Here is a 21,018-nt window from a genome sequence, read left to right on the forward strand (position 1 = left end):
AATTGAATTGTTGCATTGAGAATAGTAATTAACAAATTGTAAAATTAATTTTATAACTAGGTGAACTAAAATAGTAATATATGGTCAAATGGTTTTCAAAACATGCAGAAATTAAGAATAAAGAAAATCTCAAAATATTTGTATTTGTTTATTTACACGAATTGAACATTTTTTTTAATGTGTTATAATATTATGGCTGTTTATACACCACGGTTAAGTTGAGGGCCTGAGGGTATAAGACAAGTTCTTGTCTGGCAAGCTTAAATGTTGATAGGAATCTAATAAAGTAGGGCCAAGTTTAAATATTTATTTCTGCGTTTTTGTGGTTGTAGTGAAAATCTGTTTTTAAAAAGATTTCATTGTTATTCGTTTTTAATTTGTTTAATATTAAAAGGGGTAAAATAAAATGATTTAAAAAAGTTTATAAATTTTTGTTTTTAAAAATTTTAGCCAACCTTTAAATTAAAGTTTCTAATGTTGTTAAATGTCAGTTTATTATTGCAGATTTAAACAAATTAATAAAGCAAAATACAAGTGGAAAACTGTGGATAAGGATTTATTTTTTTGTGGGATTTTAACGATGTTAAAGAGAAGTTTTTCCTGAAAGTTTTTTGGATTTATTTGAAAAATGGCGAAAGGGGCCCAGGACATTCCTAGTTCGGGGAAATCCCCCTTCCCGAAAGCCAAAGATGAAGCTCTCAATGTCTCGATAATTGAAACAATTCGCAGGGTAAGTTAAAGTTGTTAAAATAAAATAATTTCTGTGAATATTGGTGGTTTTCTTACTTTGTTTAAAATGTAATTTATAAGAGAGCGTATCAGAGTTTAATTATGATGTCACAGATGCTAATTATGCTGGCAAAACACAAACAAATTGTCTGGTTTACTTTGTATTTTTTAAATTCTTCTAAATTATAAATTTTATCATTTTTCGTTTCCAAAAATGTGTTTAAATTTTTGTTTTTTTAACTTTTTTTAGCGTAAATGTGATCATATTAAGAAAAATTCTAAAAATGCCACAGGAAATATTACGAACTCTTTAAACATTAGAACTTTAAAGCACATGCTAATTAACATAACTAATTAATCTATTTCTGAAATTAATTAATTTTCCAATAAATATTTCCAATATATTTTTGAAATAACAAAAATTTTAAACTTTATCCTGCATCACCTGAATAACAGGAAGACCTTGCTGTCAATATTAATCATTATTTTGTTAATTAAAAAGTTAATGAAACAAGTTATTTGGTGTCTACTGTATTGTTTACTATTTAAATAAACCTTTCAAGAAAATCAACACCAGGGTTTTAATCTTAACCTGAAGTTGGGAATTCTTTTACCCTAAATAATATTTTTCATGGTTTGATGTTGTTAGTTTAATTTATTAAAACTTTAAGTAAGAGAAATGATAATTATTTTAACATAATTAAATATTTACTACAAACTATCCCAGCCTTAAGACGCTAATTTGGCTCCAACTTAGAAATTATTAATATTTATGTTATTATGAATGTTTTTATTTCTTAAAATTTTAATAATTTTTTAAAATTCCATTGGTTACGTACTAGTTTTTATTTTCTATCAATTTTTGTTAATTTATAGTTTTTGACAAAATATTTTTGTGGTAGATTCGGGGTCAGAAACAGCGCCCCTCGCTGGCCAGAATCACCAAGTGGGTGATGAATCGAACCCCGGGGTTTAATTATACTTTCGATGAGGTTCACTCACGCTTGGAGGAATTGTCGGCGAGTGGAAAAGTTTTAAAGGTTGGTTTATTATAAACTTTGGGTTATGCTCCAAAAACCCATTTTACTTGACATGAGTCATTTTTAACCACTTTCCTTCTACTTAAAACATTCTATATGAAATGTTTTATAAATTTTTATAAAAAAATCAACTTTGATTATGGTAAAAATTTGACCTTACATTTGGTAAAAAATAATTTTGGTAAAATGTTGTCTTTTAAGATTCTGATTTAAAATTAGATGTTTATTTGGTAAAATGATTATAGATCTGGGAGGAAATGATCTTTTTAAACCAATTTTGTTTATTTTTTTTACTAAACATTTTACTGTATTTTTAATATGATAAAAAATGTAAAAACCCTTGGCATGTTAGTGGTTCATAAAAGGGCAATTTTGTTAAGTTTTTGTGAGCATCTGTATATGACATTTAAAAAAAGTCTTAGTAGTTAAAGTACAAACCTGTCAATTGGAGTTTTGAGTTATTTTTAAAATATTTTATTTTAAAAAAATAATTTATTTTCAGGTTTACAACCAAGGTGAATATTCTTACCGTGATCCTGAAACAATGACCCCTAGAGGCTGCAATAAGCTTCCAAAACACCCTCCTAAGACACCCCGTACCCCCCTCACCACACCCCGCAACAAAAAACTCAACTTTAAAAGTCCCACCTCACCCATAAGTCCCACGAGCCCCAAAATTGCTTACCCAGAGTTGACCCTTATTCCGAGGAACCCATTGTTACGACATAAGACTTTACAAGTAAGTTAAAATTCTTAAAGTTCCTGTTTTAATTCAGTGTTTATTAAGTAAACAATATTGCACCATGAACATGTACAACTAATGATGTAAATTCTAGTTATTTGTTTAACTATGATTAATCTACTAGGAATAAAATGTGAACTAATATTTGTTTAACAACACTTTTTTAAAACTTTTATTTTTTGTATATTTAAATTTATATTAAAAATAATTATAACAATGTTATAAAGGACAATACAATTAACCAAAAAAAGAATAATTAATTATTGATTAAAACTTAATTAAAACAGTTTATTTTTAAAAAAATTCTGTTTATAGACCAACTATTTTATATTTGAAATATAGACCAACATTAAAAGTTTTAATTTTAGGTTGTTGAATATATCACCCTGGTCCAAATATCAATGGATGGTTTAAAGCAAGAGGAGGGAGTTACCATCAAGGATATGGACAAATACCTCGAAGCCAGCTACTTTATTGAAGTATATATTGCGTTACTTTACCATTTGTTATTAAACACATCATATTTGCTTATTTTTTATGTATTTTAAATCCCTTTAAAAGGTGTATAAATGACCTTAAGCTTTATACAGCTAATGTAAATAATAATATTGGTCCGAGTCAGAAAATTTAAAAGTTGTTTTTAAAACAATGACAAATGTATTTTGATTATGAGTCATAAATAGAAACTGTTTGACTTTCTGGAATTTTTTTAATTTCTTTGTAAATATTTGTATTGACAATTATATTTTTGCATCGGCATCATGGTGTAGTGGTCAAAACACTTCCTACGCTACATGAGGTATTGTGTTTGATTCCCACTGCTCTCATGCTGTAGCGCCCTTGAATAAGGCGCTATAAACAATATGAATTCCCGCTGAGCCAGCACTTAATCAGCAGCATTATTACCGGCCAATTATAATCTATAATATCCCAAACTGCCACAGGCAACTCGAGACTGGGTCGGAGTAACTGATGTTACTCTATGTTTAGGTCGCGCATTCGACCTTCCAACATCGAGGATAAAGATATATACATAAAAAGTTATTGACAAAAGTCATCAAATCTAAAAGTTGTTTTTAAAACAATTAAAAGTATATTCTAGATAATAAGTTATTAATAGAAACAGTTTAACATATGGTTTTTTTTTTATCAGTTTCTTTGTAAACAATTAAATTTAAATGTTAATGTTTTAGGGGATTTCGTCGGCTGAGTTTAGTCGGCATCTAAGACTCGCTTGTAAACGAGGAATCCACTCCGGAAAGTTGATCAAAGATGGATTGGTGTTCAAACCAAACAACCAAGTTAACATGGAGGTTCATAAAGTGGAGAAGGAGGAACCCAAGAAAGAGGTTGGTGTTTTTTTAAACAGATTTTTATTAAAAGAATTGTGCAGTAATTAGTGCCAAAATAAATATCATGGTAATTAAGCAGTGGGCACCTTGTTTTAGGAATTAAGGTCCTGTTTTCGATCCCAACTATTGTTGTTTTATAACATCCTTAAGTAAGACCTGAGATCCTGGATTTGATTCCCACTGCTGGCATGTTGTAACATTTTTAAGTAAGACCTTAAGGTTCTGAGTTTAATTCCAACTGCTGGCATGTTGTAGCATCCTTGAGTAAGACCTGTAGTCCTGGGTTGAATTCCCTTTTTTTGCTTTGTTGTAAAATTTTTAACGATACATAAAAAAGATAAAATATATTCTAGAACAACTTAAGATTAGGCCAGAATATTTATTAATTTAATGGTTAAACATTTTTAATGACTTTCTTTTTAAATCTAACTTAAATATAAACTCTCAATGTTATGCTTAGTTAAATAGTTACAAAATAAGTTGGACTTCTTTCATTAAACTAACAAGAAATTATTGATTTTGGTGTTTTAATTTATTTGTTTGTAAGTTTTAGTTTGTAAAGGGTATTTACTCAAGGTATATATATACACTGTTATAACTTTATTGGATGTAAACTTTAATTACAAATATTTAATAAAGTTTTGTGTCATGGTTATTAATATCTTGCGTGATTTAATTAAATATAAAGTTTCATATTAATAGATTGTTTTTATTATATAATTAAGTTTTTTAAATTTATTTTCATAAAAAATTAATATTTATTTATTTCTTGTAATAATATGTCACCTCTCTTCAGTAATTTAAAAATATCTCAAAATATTTTTTGTTCTTAATATAAAGAAGGTTATAATTGTTTTATATTCACATATGTTTAAACTGATGTAAGATGATATTGTGTGGTCTGTTACATAAGTTTTCTTATTAGTTGTTTATTCACAATGAATATTATTGACATAAGTTGTTTTAAAATATTTTATTTAAATTTAAAAATTAAAAAATATTTACTAAAAAATCAAATAGATCGAAATATTTTTATAATTTTGTTTGTCATGACAATAAGAATAAGAAAACCACTGTGATGTCATAATTAGAAACATTCCGATAAGGTCAAATATTCTGTTAATAAAATAATTTTTTATTTATAAAATAAATTTCGAAATAATATTTTTTAAAATTTTTCTATGACGTTTAAATTGAATTGTTTTGACAACAATCGAGATTGTTTATTTATTTTTGTTAAAACTTATGTTTATGACCTCATAACCAGAACATTGTTATCAAACCTATTTATTATTATTACATAACAATTTTGTTTGTTTTACAATTGTCCCAAATTATTTTGACCCAGTTTTTTTTAATTTTTTGCCTACCGAGGTTGTTTGTGATTGGTTAATACTGTGTTCATCAAACCATGAAATTCTTTGGGTCAATTTTTTGTCTTTTGACCTCAATTTTAAATTTAATTTAGAATTAAAATATTTTAATTAAAATAAGTTTTTTTTTAATTTAAAAAATTCTATAATTCTTCCATGGGTAAATTTTTATTATTTTTGAATTAATTACAAAAATTAAAAACGTGTTACAAATTGTCGTATATAAAACTTAACATTGTCTCCAATTATGACGCCACTGTGGCATAATAATTGAAGTTGTTCACGTTTATTGATATCATAAATATTTATAGAAACAATTTAAATATTTTGTATCGAGTTTTGTTGATTTTCAACGAACCAGACAAAATTTCGATTGTTTTTATGTTTATGACGTCACTTACCTTTCACCAATGTTACGTCACAAAGAGAAAGTGTTGCGCTTAATTTACCTTAAAAAGATATTTTCATTGTGACGTAGTTTGTTGATTATTATTCGAAAATTGAAATTTGAGCTCTCGGCGCACAAATTATATCTTTGTGACGTCACATATACACGTTGCTCGCGCGACAGATGTTTACCGTGATTGTGACGTCATCAGTTGTAACAACGGGCGCGCGGAGCAGAAGTTAAATCGGTTTTTAAGGATTTTTATTTTAGTTTAAAATTAAACGCTTGGCTGGCAAAAAGTTTTCAAAATTTTTATTTCAAAATAGTTTTAAATTTCTGAGAATTTAAATCTATTTTAATGTCGTTATTACGAAATCGGTCAAGCGCGAAGTTATGACATTATGACGTAAAAACAAACCCGGTGGGAATGTGTGACGTCATTGTGTTTTATTTACGTCACAATCGATATTTATTTGTTGAATAACATAGATATTATAAAGAGCAAAAGTAATTGATTTATTTTATTTTTAAATTAACTTATTTGTCTTTGTCAACCACAATACAATTATGACGTCACAATCCTCAAGAGATTTGTGTTTGTTTACTTGCGTGTGACGTAATAGTAAGATCTTGTGCGACGAATTTTCTCCCAAAGAAGAATTTTGTTTATTTTTGTTTGAGGACAATTTTGCGCGTTTTAAAAAATGTTAAAAACACTTTAAAGGAATTTTAGGTTAATGTTAAAAAATTAAATTGTTAAAAACAAAACTTTAACAATATTTTAATTAAGTCGTTTCAATAACCTGAATTTAACAATTTAAACTAGGAATAATGATGTTAAAAAACTTTAAAGTTGTTTCATTTCGTCCATCAGCGCGAACTTAATTAGAAAACTTATAGCAACGTTTTGACCTTACACGCTTCATTAACTTTCACACTTATTCATGCTCCTACAACTTGAAGTGGTATTGGTGGTGTTTGAATCGTTGTGGGAATAATGATAACGATATTTTGTGGAATTTAGACACTTGTCTTTATTAACAAAAGTTTGAAATAAAATTACTTGACCCACAAAAGATATAGTCAACGTCTAAAACAAAATATTGACGTCATTATATTATAACTATGACATCGGAATATTTAAAATTCGTACAATCTTATATCTTTTAAAACCTGTTTTTAATATTTTAAAAAACAACATTTCTTGAGAATGTCTATTGTGTGGTCAAATAACTGTGTTTGTGACGTCACGGGGCGACTTTGTCAACAATATTTTCGAGATTTGTTTTTAGTGATCGCGACCTCATTGTGGTTCATTGTTACGTCATAAGACATCAATAATTCACGAGTTCTACTAAACGTATATTGTCGACCTTTTATTGTGGATTCTTTTATTTTGTGACGTCATAAACATATCACAATGTTAAAGATTAAAAACGTCTTCTTTTTTCGATTATTTTATTTTTGTCGCGCCGCCAAATTTTCGGTCGATTGTTCTTCTATTGTGACGTCAATATTTAAAACCACGTGAGAGTTGAAACAAGGTCGTTACTGTGACGTCATAATGCATTGGAGTAAAGCAAAAATTTAAATCAAATTTGTAAAAATGTTGTTTAACTTTTAAGTATTTGTTAAAATTTTTAATTTATAAAATTTTCTTCAATATTGTAAATATATTAAAGTTTTATTCTGATACGAACTCCTAGTTATAGTGGGGTAGATGCCTATGATTAAAATAATTGAATTATGTGGTCAGGGAATTCTGTTTTTAAATATTTCAACCACAATTACTGTTTGTTATGTAAAACAAATATCATGTTATTATTTAGCTAGGGTTATACCTTTAACTCAGTTGTATAAGGCCAATTAAACCTAATTAATTTATTAGGTTAATGTTAAACTTAGTAAAATAAAATATTTATTTAACGTTTTGTTTTTGTATATATCTTTATCCTCAATGTGGGAAGGTCAAATGCGCGACCCAAACATAGAATAACATCAGTTACCCCGACCCAGTCTCGAGTTGCCTGTGGCAGTTTGGAATATTATAGATTATAATTGCTCGATAATTATGCTGCTGATTAAATGCTGGCTCAGCAGAAGTTTATACCGTTTATAACACCTTACTCAAGGGCGCTACAGCATGAGATCAGAGGGGAATTAAACCCAGGACCTCATGTTGTGTAGCAAGTGTTCTGACAACTACACCACGCTGCTGTTTGCTTTAATATATAACAACTTTTACTTTTTAAATTATTCTCTCTATATTTTGTAGTTAAAATAGTAATTACTTATTTCTTAATTAAATTAATTAAAACTTTTTAATTTTTTCCATCCCAGCCTCGAGTTCCCCCGATGCCGATATGTAGTTACTGTTGTGGAACCGAACAATGCAACAAGGAGGGACTGAAAGAGGGATTATTGTCCTGCGTGGAATGTGGGAACAGCGGTCAGTTTATCCTCAATATATTTAACTTCTTAGTTTATCCTCGATTTATTTTTTTCTTAAGTTAAAATTGCGAATTTTTGCTCTTTAAATATTTTAAATCTTTTTTTTATTTCTAGGTCATCCATCTTGTATGAAGTTGTCCTCGGACCTGGTTGCAAATATTCGAGCCACTAGTTGGCAGTGTATCGAGTGTAAAAGTTGTTTGGTTTGCCGATCCAAGGGAAACGACGTAAGTTTAAAAATCTTGAACTTTTTACGAAAGGTTTAAAATTATTTTAATTAAATTTTTTTTAAGTTGACATTATTTTAAATCTTTCAAAATTTTACAAAAGTTTATTGGTTTGGTGTTTATAAAAAAAATATAAAAAAGGGTTTTTAGGAACTAATATTTATCTAATACTGGGTTGTGTTAAGGTTTCATAAAATTAAATTAAAGTCAAATTAAATATTTGTTTAACGAAAAACTATTTGCAAAATGTTTGTTAAATTTAATTTATATTTCTTATTTTTTATTTTAAATTTGTTGAGTTTACTTTTAGACTTTGTGATCTTAAATTTTGGTTTAATAAATTTCGTTAAAAATTGAATTTTAATAAACTTTAAAGCTGATATAAAACCAACATTAGGCTGACATTTGTGCAAATTCAACCCTAAGGCGATTAATTCTATAAATAAAACAAGTTTTTAAGGGGTGTTAGTCACTTTGTCTGAGTATTATAATTTGTTTATTGTCTGCTTGTTGTATTTGAATCAAATTTTTTAAATTTTGATTCATCTTTGTTTGACAATTATTTTTTATTTTATTCTTGTTTAAAAATGTTATTTTATTTTAAATTTCAAATTAAATATAAGTTAGAAAAGGTGGTAAAAATTTTGGTGTTTATATTTTCACTTAAAAGTCAATAATTTTAATTTTTTTATTTATTTTTAAAAGATTTTAATGTATTTGTCTAGACCACTTACTCTCCAGTGTTGCCAGATCAAATATTTACTTTTGTATTAGTTTCATATTTTATTTAGTTTTTATACTACAATAATTTATGTGAATAGTTTTTTAATTACATTAAAAACTAAAATAGCTGAAAATTTTTTACAAAGGATTTATAAATCATTTTGTTTATTTTAAAAATATTAAAATTAAAATCTTGGCAACCCTGGCACTTGTGTTAAAGTAGTTGTTTGTTTAACACCAACTGTGATGTCATAATGGATTGTTTGTTCAATTGTAAGGATATTATCCTAAAATATTTTGTTACTTTTCAAATTAACATTTTTAAAATTTAATAAAAAATTTTTTTTTAAGTAAAAAAAATAAATTAAGTAAAAATGGTTCTGCTTGACTGAACAAGGAATTTATGGTTTGACACTTTAAAAGATCTTGATTGTTGTGTAAATAATGGGCCATTGTTACGATAATATTGTTATCATTTGTGTAAGAATCGATTTTATTCAAATAATAATTTTAAAAATATTGTTTAACAAAATTAACAACTGGCAGCATGGTGTAGTGGTTAAAAGACTTGGTTTTACTACAAAATATTATTGGTTTTGCAACCTTTCAGTAAGGCGCTATAAACAATATAAACTCCTGCTGAGCCAGTACTTAATCAGCAGCTTAATTATCGAGCAATTATAATTTATTATATCCTAAACTGCTAATGGCAACTCGAGACTGGGTCGGAGTAACCGATGTTACTCTATGTTTAGGTCGCAAAGATGACCTTCCCACATCCAGGACCACAAACATAAATATATATTTATATAAATGTAAACAACAACATTATTTTTTTAGGACAACTTATTATTCTGTGACGCCTGCGATCAAGGTTTCCACATGGAATGTTGCAATCCTCCAATTTATAAGATGCCAAAAGGTAAACTGCGATGTCATAACTGTTAATACTGCGATGTCATAACTGTTAATACTGTGATGTCATAACAGTTAATACTGCGATGTCATAACTGTTAATACTGCGAATGTCATAACAGTTAATACTGTGATGTCATAACGGTTAATACTGTGATGTCATAACAGTTACTACTGTGATTGCATACCTATAATTACTGTGATGTCATATTGGTTACTATTGTAATGTCATAATGGTTAATACTGTGATGTCATAACTCTTAATACTGTGATGTCATATCTGGAACTACTGTGATGTCATAATGGTTACTACTGTGATGTCATACATGTAACTACTGTGATGTCACTACTGTTTAAGTCATATTTTATTTGTTAAACTCAATATTTCAGGATCTTTCATTTGTGAGTTGTGTACCTCAGATGGGAAGCGAAAGAAGAGGAAAAATTCAACAAACCAACAACAACAGAGCAGTGTGGTTGCTGGTAAAAATATTTTTTACAAATAAGTTGTTCAACTTATCTTATAATTGTATGTAAACAATGCAAGTTAACAAATGTGTTGGACCAACTCGAGAATAAAAGTCAAATAAATAATAAATCTCAAATTAAACTAATATTTTCCAACCACTAGATGATGCACAGGAGCCCCATAATTTAGGTGAAAATGGTCACCAATTCCTACAAGTTCCCTACCACAAAAAACCTAAAGGATTAATCGACGGAATGACAAAGTAGGAATCAAATCAAATTATTTTTAGAATATTTCGTTAAAATTTTTTTGGTAAAAATAATTTTTTATTTTTCAAAATTTTTCAAAATTTTTTTTATAGATTTTTTACCCCCTCTATGGGAGGGAGGAAGACTATGACATCACAAGCGAGAACAACCCAATTGATGATCATGCACAATGGGGATTCCCCCAACATACCTGATGATGTCATCAGCAAAGGTAGAATTGATTTTGTGGTTAATTTTTTCACAAATTTTCGATTATTATTTTATTGTATTTTTAAGATAGCTTTAAATGATCAGATTTTCAATTTAATTTTTAATTTATTTTTCATTTTTCCCACTTAGATGGAACGGAGAAAAGTTGTAAAGCGAACATCACAGAATTGGATGAAAATTTGTTTTTCCAAGCAAGGGAGGAATCTCTGCAGGTAAATACATTTTAGTGTACAAAACATAGGGGTTGTAACCATTTTCAAATGAGCAAGAGTTATAACCACTTTTGTAGAAGCAAGGGTTGTTACTGCTTTTTGTAAGCAAGGATTGTAACCAGTTTTATGTACGCAATGGTTGTAACCACTTTTGTTTGTGCAACGGTTGTAACTACTTTAATTTAAACATGGGTTGTAACCATTTTTGTATAAGCAAGGGTTGTTACTGCTTTTGTTTGCCCAACTGTTGTAATTACTTTGTGTGGGCAAGGGTTGTAACGACTTTTTGTGTGAGCAAGATTTGTAACCATTTATGTTTAAGCAGGTGTTATAACCACTTTACAAGAGCAAAAACTGTAACTTTAAATTTAATATTTCAGAGAGCAGGAGTAGGTGACAGAAATGAGACGGAGGAGAGATGTCCGGCAGCGATTGAGTTTGGGAAATATTCGGTTGAAACTTGGTTTTCTTCTCCTTACCCACAGGAATATGCAAGGTTGTTTTAATTGACGTCACCTTTATCCTTTTTGTACTTTTGTTTAAATTTTTTTTAAATATTTTATGGTATTAAAAATGTTAATCTTTTTTAGACCGGCTAAAAATAATTCCTAAAACTTTCAAAAAAATCACTTAGTTACACTTAGCAAACCTCCTTTTTTAATTTATTTCTCCACAACTTTCAGATTACCAAAATTATATTTGTGCGAGTTTTGTTTAAAATACATGAAATCTCATTCCATCCTACAACGCCACTCCACCAAGTGTCCATGGTTCCACCCCCCAGCTAACGAGATTTATCGATCGGGGGAGTTATCCGTGTTTGAAGTAGACGGAAACATCAGCAAGGTAGAAAATCTATTTCCGGTGGTTTCATTAACAAAAAAAACTGACAGTAAACAGCAGTTTAATTCATTTTAAAGGCCTGTTACTTAAACCTATTCATCTTCATTTTCCATTAAGCCCTCTTATATATGCTAGCTGATATCCCACCCTACAGTCGACATTTTAATTGTCATAATATGGTTGCAACTCTTAACTAATATTAGCCCGCATTAATATTTATGCATACCAGAAACAAAAGGTTTTTTTTTTTTTAAAGGCCTATAAATTTAACATATATATATTAGCCAATACACTCCTTTATAAATAAATGTGTTTTAGAGTTAAGTGTAATATGGTATAACGGTCGAGGCGCCGGACTTTAAGCCAAAAGGTTTTGGGTTCGAGCCACACCAATGCCACTCTATTAACCCTTAAGCCTAGCATTTACAGATAGCTTAAACATGTCATAACAACACACTTCTTTATAAAATATAATACTTAAAAGTTATATGAGCAAAATTATTTTAAAAATGGTCAAAAACATAAAAAAACAATTTTTAATAATTTTCCTTGATATTAACAAACTTAAATTTAATTCAGATATATTGCCAGAACTTGTGCTTGTTGGCCAAGCTGTTCCTGGACCACAAAACTTTATATTACGACGTGGAACCGTTCTCTTTTTATTGCCTCACAATCAACGACAGCAAAGGATCTCATCTGGTCGGATATTTCTCTAAGGTTGGTGACAATATTCCTGGTGTTTACACTTAAAAAAACAATATAAGGTAGTGGTCAGAACACTTGGCTTTACTAGATGAGGTCCTGGGTTCGATCCCCACAGCTCTCATGCTGTAGCGCTCTTGAGTAAGTAGTTATAAATGGTATAAACTCCTGCTGAGCCAGCACTTAATCAGCAGCATAATTACGAGGCAATTATAATCTATAATATCCCAAACTGCCACAGGCAACTCGAGACTGGGTCGGAGTAACTGATGTAAGAGAGACTGGGTCGGAGTAACTGAATGTACTCTATGTTTGGGTTAAGAAGTTGATCTTCCCACATTGAGGATAAAGAAACATAAAAAAATATGTTATTATTGAAACCAAAAGTTCTATTTAACTTAACAATTAATAATATCCAGGAAAAGAATTGTCAACAGAAATATAACGTGAGTTGTATTATGACGATGCCACAATATCAAAGAAGGGGGTTCGGAAGATTTTTGATCGATTTCAGTAAGTTTTTAACAAGACTTTTGTTTTGTTTTTAGCCTTTAGGTAAAGGTGTATATGTTTATGTGCTCAATAGAAAGATAAATAAAAGCAATGGAAGAAAAATATTTAAAAAATAATGGACTTATAAGCCGGTCTTTTTATTAGTTTTTATTATGCTTTTAAATTAAATATTCCTGTTATTTCCCCCCAGGTTATTTGTTGTCTCGTAAAGAAGGGCAAGCGGGGAGCCCAGAGAAACCTTTATCCGACCTTGGCCAGGTCTCATACCAAGCTTACTGGAAATCAACTTTGTTGGAATATTTCTCGTTAAGACTCGACCAAAAGATTTTGTCTCTTCGGGATATCAGTAAAACTACAGGTAGAGGTTTAAAAGTGATTTAAATATGCTTGTGGTATACTAGTCATGGCATGGGACTACAGGCCAAGAGGTTTCGAGTTTGATCCGCACCAATGCCACACTATTTGTCCTTTTAGTCTGGTGTTTACACATAGCTCATAGACGCCACAACTACACAACCTTTTCTAATAAAAAAAAAACCTATTATCTTAAGATGGCATAAAATTAAAAAATATTAAAATTTAAAACTAAAACTTGCATATAGCTTAAAAATAGCTCAAACACATCACAACAACACACTTTCCTCCAATAAAATATAAAACTTATAACCCTATAAGTGATGTTAAAAAAAAATATATAAAAAAAAAAAAGTTTTTAATTGTACTCAATATTAAGTGTTATTTAATATCACAGATTGCTACAGATAGCTTAAACACATCATAAAAGTAAACCTTACCCAATAAAAACCTATCGTTTAAATTCCCCCAAAAACCTATAACTTTAAAGAGGAGATATTCAGAAATGTTTTTGTGTTTTTTTTTCTTTCTAATGCCAAGTGTTATAATATTATTTAATTCACAGGAATCTGCCCTCATGATATTGCTGCAACTTTACAAAGACTGAGAATGATTTCAATTGAACAAAATCACCATTCAGACATCAGGTACAATAATATCTTTAACAATAATTTATGACAATCTAACAATATTTAAAATAACTAAAAAAAAGTTGTTAAAATTAATTTTGAAAATTTTTTCTTAGATTTAATTTAAAACGACGTCGTCAAATGGTTTTAAAATATATTGTGACCCAGAAGGGAAAACCCCCTAAGCCAAGGGTTAACCCCGATTGTTTGAGGTGGACCCCCCTGGTAACAACTTCACCCTGGCTCTCTGATGAGGTGGGGTTAATTTAAAATTATTTTTGTTAATTTTTTTAGTTTAAGTTTTTTTTTTAATTCTTAATTTAAATTTTAGTCGGGTCTTCGGTCCCCGTCTCAAACCCCTGAAAAAAGGAGGGGATTTCCCATAACCCCGCAACAAAATGGAATTAAATCTGACTCAGAAATTGTCGACGTCATTACCAACATTGAGGATAAAGTTTTAACCCCAGACAGTGATAAAGTCTTTACCTTTAATGAGGATAAAGTTTCAAACTCGATTGAAGATAAGGTGCCGACACAGAATGAGGACAAACTAACTTCTTTGGACGAAAAAGTATCGACTCTAGATCAAGAAAAAGTGTCTACCAAATACGAAGATAAAGTTTCTACTGTTGAGGATAAAAAAGTGCTTACCAATAATAACAATGGAGAAAATAAATTTAGTGGGAATGAAACAAGGTTAACTGAAGAAAAAAATATCTCGGAGAATTCTTCAACGCAAAAAGAAAACAAAAACACTGAAAAAGTGTCGACTAAGAATATGGAACCTGAAAAAGTGCCTACCAATCAAGGCAGTGTTTCCAACCAAGAACTTGATTTAATTGGCAGCCCTGAAATGTTGGGTCATAGAAAACGGGGTCGGCCAAGAAAATCCCCTAATTCGACTCCTGACCCTTCAAACTTTGACCCCTTGACATTCGAGGCATCACCCCCAAGAAAGAAGAGAAGGAGGAAGGTCAAAGGTTATCCTTGGGGTCGGGTTAAAAAGAAAAAGAAGAAAATTCTGGATGTAAGATGAAATTTAATTTTAATTTTAAAAAAATTTTTAAATTTTTTTAAAATATTTTTATTTTTTTCACCCAGAGTTGCTCAGACAAAACCTCTGATACTGAGATGACCCGGAGTGAGGGTTGGGGGTTGGGAATTCCCCCTGAAACAACCCGGGGTGAGGGGTGGAGATTAGGGGGGCCACATTTGACCTCTGACTCTGAAGATGACATAGATGACCTTGAAGGTAAGAAAAGAGGTCAACTTTGAGATAGTTCTTAATTTTTGTCAATCAATTTTTTTTTTAATGATTTTAAACCCACCCTTTTTCCCTTTAGAATGTCAACATGAACAACCCCTGACAGTTGAGCAAACCAGCCCTGATGCCCCTCCGATCAACAATATCGACCCCAACCTGGGTTCACCGGTTAAAAAACGCAGAAGACGAAAGTCAAAGGGTTACGCTTGGGGCTCGGTAAAGAAAAAAGTCCCGAAAACCCCACAAAAAGAAGAAGTTGTTGAACCCAGTTTGGTTGAAACTTCCCCAATTTTCCCCAAAAGTCCCCGAAAAGGTCCGATCCAGACGACAATCGAGCGTTTCTTCTCCCCAAAGTCGCAAAACGAAATTAAGATCCGTCGACGGAGTGCTATTGCCGGTGAAAACTTTGTTGCAAGTTGTCTTTTATCGACAAGGGCGTCACCCAAGCGTGAAATAAAGAAAAAAGAAGATAATTCGCCTCTTTTGTCGCCTCCAAGTGGCGAGATTTTAAACTTAAAATCTAAAAACGAAACTTTTGCGTTCGCTCAACCGTGGATCTCTGGGATTGGTTCAAACAATGCTGCAGTTAACCAAGCGTGTCGAAGTCCGTTTTCAATTTGCGATGAAAAATCTATGACCTTTAAATCATCCTCGAACGACCTTCAAAAAAAGAAAACGTTTAGTTTGCGACCATCATCCCTCACAATGTATCGTGATGTCACAATGAAAGAAAATGCTGAGGTCGACGTTTCATCTTCGTCCAGTTCTGATGAGTCATCTTTTTATTCAAGTGCTGAGTCATCGTGTGATTCTGACTCAGCAGAAAATATTGAGATTGTTGACAACAAATGGCGAGACAATTCAACTAAGGGTGACCCTGAAGGTCAAAATGTGGGGTCAAAGGTTAAAAGGGGTCGAGGTCGGCCTCGTAAATATCCCCCAAAGTCAAATGAGGATAAAGCAAAAAGAAAACGAAGGTCATGCAAGGATGATTTGACCTCTCCGACATCAAGTTTAAAGTTAACGGTTCGTCGCACACAAGATGGTTACCAAGCAACCGCCAATAACAACGAGAACGAGGATAAAGTTCAAGAACAACCACCCACAGAAAATCAACCCAGGGGATTTTCCCCTTTTAACCCACAAACCCCAAAATGTTTATCCTCATCAGGGAGTGACTCAGATGACCCTGAGGTCATGACCCACAATGTTGACCCCACTTTGCCCTTGTGGGGGTCATCAAATAATCCAACCCCAACTAAATGGGATTCCCCCAAACCAGGAAGTTGTTCCAACGAGGATAGTTTGGGGCCAGTGTTTCCGGTAATAAATGAAGTTTGCGAAGATAAAGACGAAAAGTTGGAAACACTGAAAAATGAGGATAAAACTGAAAAGGTAAAAAATCAAGTTTTTAATAGAAATCAGTTTTTGTGAAAATTTTTAAATTTTAACGAAAAGTTTTCATTTCAGGAGGATTTAAAAGAAGATCAAGAGTTAAACGATGCGGTTGCCTCGATCATTCCGCAAGATTCACCTATCGGTAAAAATATTGATAATTAACCCAGGGGTTCTAATCTCTTTGTTATGCCTTTTATTGATGTTTAGTTTTATATTGAGAATATTCAACATCTACCTGAAAATTCTATTTCTTCGTTTTCTTAAATTGTAAAATTTTGAATTTAGAAGTCGATTATCCCAACAATGCTTTTGAAGAAAACAACAATGCAACAATACAAGACAATGAGGCCATTGTACATGATAATAAGCAGACAAATAACAAGGACAATGAACCATTGTTTGAATCGACCAATCATATTGAACCTTACCCAGCAACCCCAGGAGGAGTTTCCCAAAATATGGACTCAGCCAGTTCAACATTTCAACCTACTCAATATTTTCAACCCCCAAACTATAATGGTTCCTACCAACAGGATCAACAAATTGTTGAAGAAACAAAAACTTCTAATGAGGATAAAACTAAAAATCCTTCTCCTGGAAATGGGGACAGTTTTAAGTCATCTTTGAATGGAGCAAAAAAGTTGCCAAATACTGATTCAAAACCAACAAATTCTACTGAAAACTCTCCCTCGAATCAATCGACTTTAAAACCACAAATTCCTGAAATAATGGCAGCTCCATTAGTTCCTCAGCCACCAAACAATCAACCATTGTTACTTAACAATGACCCCCCCACAGAGGTCACTCACCCCCCAAATGAAATGGGGTCAACGAGCGGTTACGAGACGTTGAGTAACAACAGTTGTTCCCCCTATACTTCACCTGAAACAAACCTCGATAAAGATCGTAACCATTTACAAACTTGCCATAAGGTCCTGGGTAAACAGCCAAGCCCCAGGGTGAACCCCCTCACCCCTAGCCCCAAAAACATGCCCACAATACCCCCTCAGCCGAGTCCTGGTCGGAAATATCCAGTAAGCCCAAATTTGCCACAAAACCAAAATATTTCTCAGTTTAACAGCAACCAAATTTTGCCAAACTCAAAACAACCAACTCAACAAGGTGGTCAACAAAATAGAGGTCAATTTGAAGGTCACAACCCACTACCAGGCAACATTCAACAAGTTCAACATCAACAACAAATAAATCAACAAGTTCAACAGCTACAACAAGTTGATCAACAATTTCAGGCAAATTTAAGACCTCCAAGCAATTCACAATTTGGAGAAAACAACCAGATAATTAACAACAACCAGATGATTGACAGCAACCAGATGATTAACAACAACCAGATGATTGACAGCAACCAGATGATTGACAGCAATCCGATAATTGACAGCAACCAGATGATTGACAGCAACCAGATGATTGACAGCAACCAGATGATTGACAACAACCAGATGATTGACAGCAACCAGATTAGGGACCAACAATATGCTGGTACTTCACGCACCAGTGAATATGGTCAGGACCAACAATTTGGTTCTCAAATGAAGATACAACCCCCCCAAGTGGCCACTTTGTACTCAGCTCCGAGCAACGATTCAGGTAAAATATATTTGACAAATATTTGTAATAAAAATCTAGAAACTTTAAACTTTGACCTTTTGTTTCAAGGTCACGGAAGTGAATTCCTAGCTTCACCGACAAACCACAACAACATAGTTCCAACCCAGGGGACTCCCCCTAAACACCCCCCTATAGTAAGCCCTGACCCCTACGGTTATTCCCCTAACATACAACAAGTTAAATCACCCCCACTAGCAAAAAACTCAAATTATTACAAAAACCCATCACCCCGGGACAACTCGTTGATGAAATTGCAACAACTCACCCATGAGGTTAACCCCACCCAGGAGTTTCACCCTCCAAGGGGTTATAATCCAGGGAATGACCCTAAAGAGACTCCTAAAGTTACCCCGAACCAGCAAAAACATTACTACAAAGACCCGGTCCCGAGTTTTTACCCCCCTGATAATTACTGGAACCCCCACATGCTTCAGGGGACAACTTTACCCCCAGGTCAAGCCCCAACCTACGAGCAACCTTGGCCACACGGGAGCTTTAGTGGTTACCACAGTTATCGCCCCCCAACCATTCAACTGGAACATCAATACCGACAACCAGGGGGGTCGGGAACCTACTCACAGGGCGCTTACCCCAGAGAAAGTTACCCCCAACAGAGTGGGGGTTATAACTCGAGATCTTTTAACGAGAACAGTTCGAGAAATAATTATTCTTATAACTCGTATAACCCCCAAAATAACCAGGGTTATTACCCCTATTTATACAGATAATTAAGGTGCTCGACGAAAAGGTGTTTTCAAGTTTCAACTTTTTATTTTTTATTTGCGCAAATTTTTGTTGCAGTAATTTTATTATGACGTCACACTGGATGCTTTGTTTTTACCTTTGTTGTGTAAATATGACGTCATTGTGTTTGTAAATATTAAAAGATATCAAATAATTTGAGTTTTTTATTCCAGCTTTTAAAATTATTTTTAAATAGTTTAGACCGCTTACAATAGAGCATGCTGTTTATTGTTGTTACATCATAATACGACCCTATGTTTCCGCATAATTTCCTTTGGCTGTTTTACAGATTATCAGATGACAGCGCGGCTTAAATTACAGTTTAGTAATTAAAAATTTTACTAATTAAATTTTTGTTTCCAAATTCTATCTTATTGTTTGTTCTTAATCAACTCCAAGGCGCCAAACATTATCATTGGTTTATGACGTCATAAAGTAGAAAACAAACAAGAACTTGTTTTGCAGAACTTATAGTTTTAAGCCACGACGATTTCTATTTTTAGTTGTCACGTGGTTAACATGTGGCGTGAACGTCACAATACATCTTTCTACTTCAAGGTGTGTCGTAACAAAGAAATAAATTTAGTCGTTAAAAACTTGCTTTAAGTGGTTTTTAATAAAATTATTAAACTTTAACAAAAAGGTCTTGGCAAATATTAACTTTTATTTCTGGATTTTTATTAATATTTACAAAAGTCTTTGTTAAAAAACCTTGCAGACCTTAAAGAATTGCAGAGCTAAAAAAATATTCACAAATTTGCAAAAAAGTGAAGTTCTAAAATACCAAAAATCTATATTAAAATGTGGATAAAAATATATTTAGTTTGCCTTCAAGTAAGAGCTAAAAAAAATATTTTCTACAAAAATTGGGCTTGATTTTATTTACTTTATCTCAACAAAGTTGGCAAAAACAATTGCAAATAATTAATAATTAATAATGACAACGCTCAAAGGTTAAAACCCATGCTTTATAATATGATAAGTTTTTGTGAATTCAGCAAAAACTTAATCTTATGCAGAACTCGGTACAATAGATAATTGTTTACCCTTTAGCCCAGTTTTTACTGGTTCTAACCAGTTATGTTTGACTTATTATATATAAGTAGTTCTACTTTGTGCTCTTTTATTAGGTTACGTGGGCCTGTTACGCTACGCTTACTATATCTAATGGTTAGAGAATAAGTAATTTTGATTGGTTAAAATGTAGGGCGTGAATTAAGAAAAATTTGCTCAAAATTTTAGGCTTAAAGTTAATTAAAAACTTGTTAAAAATCTAATTAAAACTTTTTTAATTACTAAAATATATCGCTTTTGTGTTTTTTAATTAACTGTAGTTTTTAGGTTTAACTCTGAGATTGTTAAATATATTTAAAACTTATTAAATTGTATATTTTATTATTGCATATCTTATAATTTATTGCAAAAATTATGTAATTGTTATAAACGATAAATTAAAGTCGTTAAACATGAGAAAACATGTTGTAGTACAACTTAAAATAGCTTTTAAAATTTACTCTATCTTCATTAAGCAAACAAAATGGCCCACTCCAGTTTAAGTGCTTAAGTCAACTTACAAAACGTGGCAATAAATTGTAGGAATTAATGAAGTCTAATACATGACTTTGCAATATAAAAACCCCATTTTATTAAAAAAATATTAAATTAATAAAATGACATTTTTTTTTATGCTCTGCTTGAGTAAACACCGCTGACGTCACGATCGATATAAAATGTTAACTCGCTATTTGTCTCCCTTCTAGTCGGCCATGTGGGTTGAACGTTGCTGTGAGCTAAGGTTTCACAATTTTGCGCGAATTTTAAACCAAGTTAATTTTAACT

At 31.5% G+C, this 21,018-nt stretch overlaps 1 protein-coding gene across 1 annotated transcript; it reads left to right on the forward strand.

The window, feature by feature from the left end:
- The first annotated feature begins 496 nt into the window (after window positions 1-496).
- LOC145755566 (uncharacterized) lies at window positions 497-19,436 on the forward strand. Its single transcript, XM_082571810.1, has 25 exons — window positions 497-730; window positions 1,632-1,769; window positions 2,272-2,508; window positions 2,880-2,990; window positions 3,705-3,860; window positions 7,965-8,073; window positions 8,190-8,302; window positions 9,866-9,947; window positions 10,331-10,423; window positions 10,572-10,671; window positions 10,771-10,889; window positions 11,018-11,100; window positions 11,481-11,596; window positions 11,784-11,946; window positions 12,523-12,663; window positions 13,068-13,161; window positions 13,352-13,519; window positions 14,081-14,162; window positions 14,261-14,399; window positions 14,476-15,171; window positions 15,246-15,396; window positions 15,488-16,803; window positions 16,879-16,948; window positions 17,092-18,414; window positions 18,484-19,436. The coding sequence occupies exons 1-25, from the start codon at window positions 629-631 to the stop codon at window positions 19,161-19,163; spliced, it is 6,582 nt and encodes a 2,193-aa protein (XP_082427936.1). The 5' UTR covers window positions 497-628; the 3' UTR covers window positions 19,164-19,436.
- Window positions 19,437-21,018: the final 1,582 nt, after the last annotated feature.

This window comes from Corella eumyota, chromosome 1 (assembly GCF_963082875.1).
Source record: "Corella eumyota chromosome 1, kaCorEumy4.1, whole genome shotgun sequence".
In the NCBI taxonomy this organism is placed as follows: Eukaryota; Metazoa; Chordata; class Ascidiacea; order Phlebobranchia; family Corellidae; genus Corella; species Corella eumyota.

Coding starts and splice junctions, on each gene's coding strand:
- LOC145755566 (XM_082571810.1), top strand. CDS start 629: ATGGCGAAAGGGGCCCAGGACATTCCTAGTTCGGGGAAATCCCCCTTC. Junction 2,509..2,879: donor TACGACATAAGACTTTACAA/GTAAGTTAAAAT, acceptor TTTTAATTTTAG/GTTGTTGAATATATCACCCT. Junction 8,303..9,865: donor GCCGATCCAAGGGAAACGAC/GTAAGTTTAAAA, acceptor TTATTTTTTTAG/GACAACTTATTATTCTGTGA.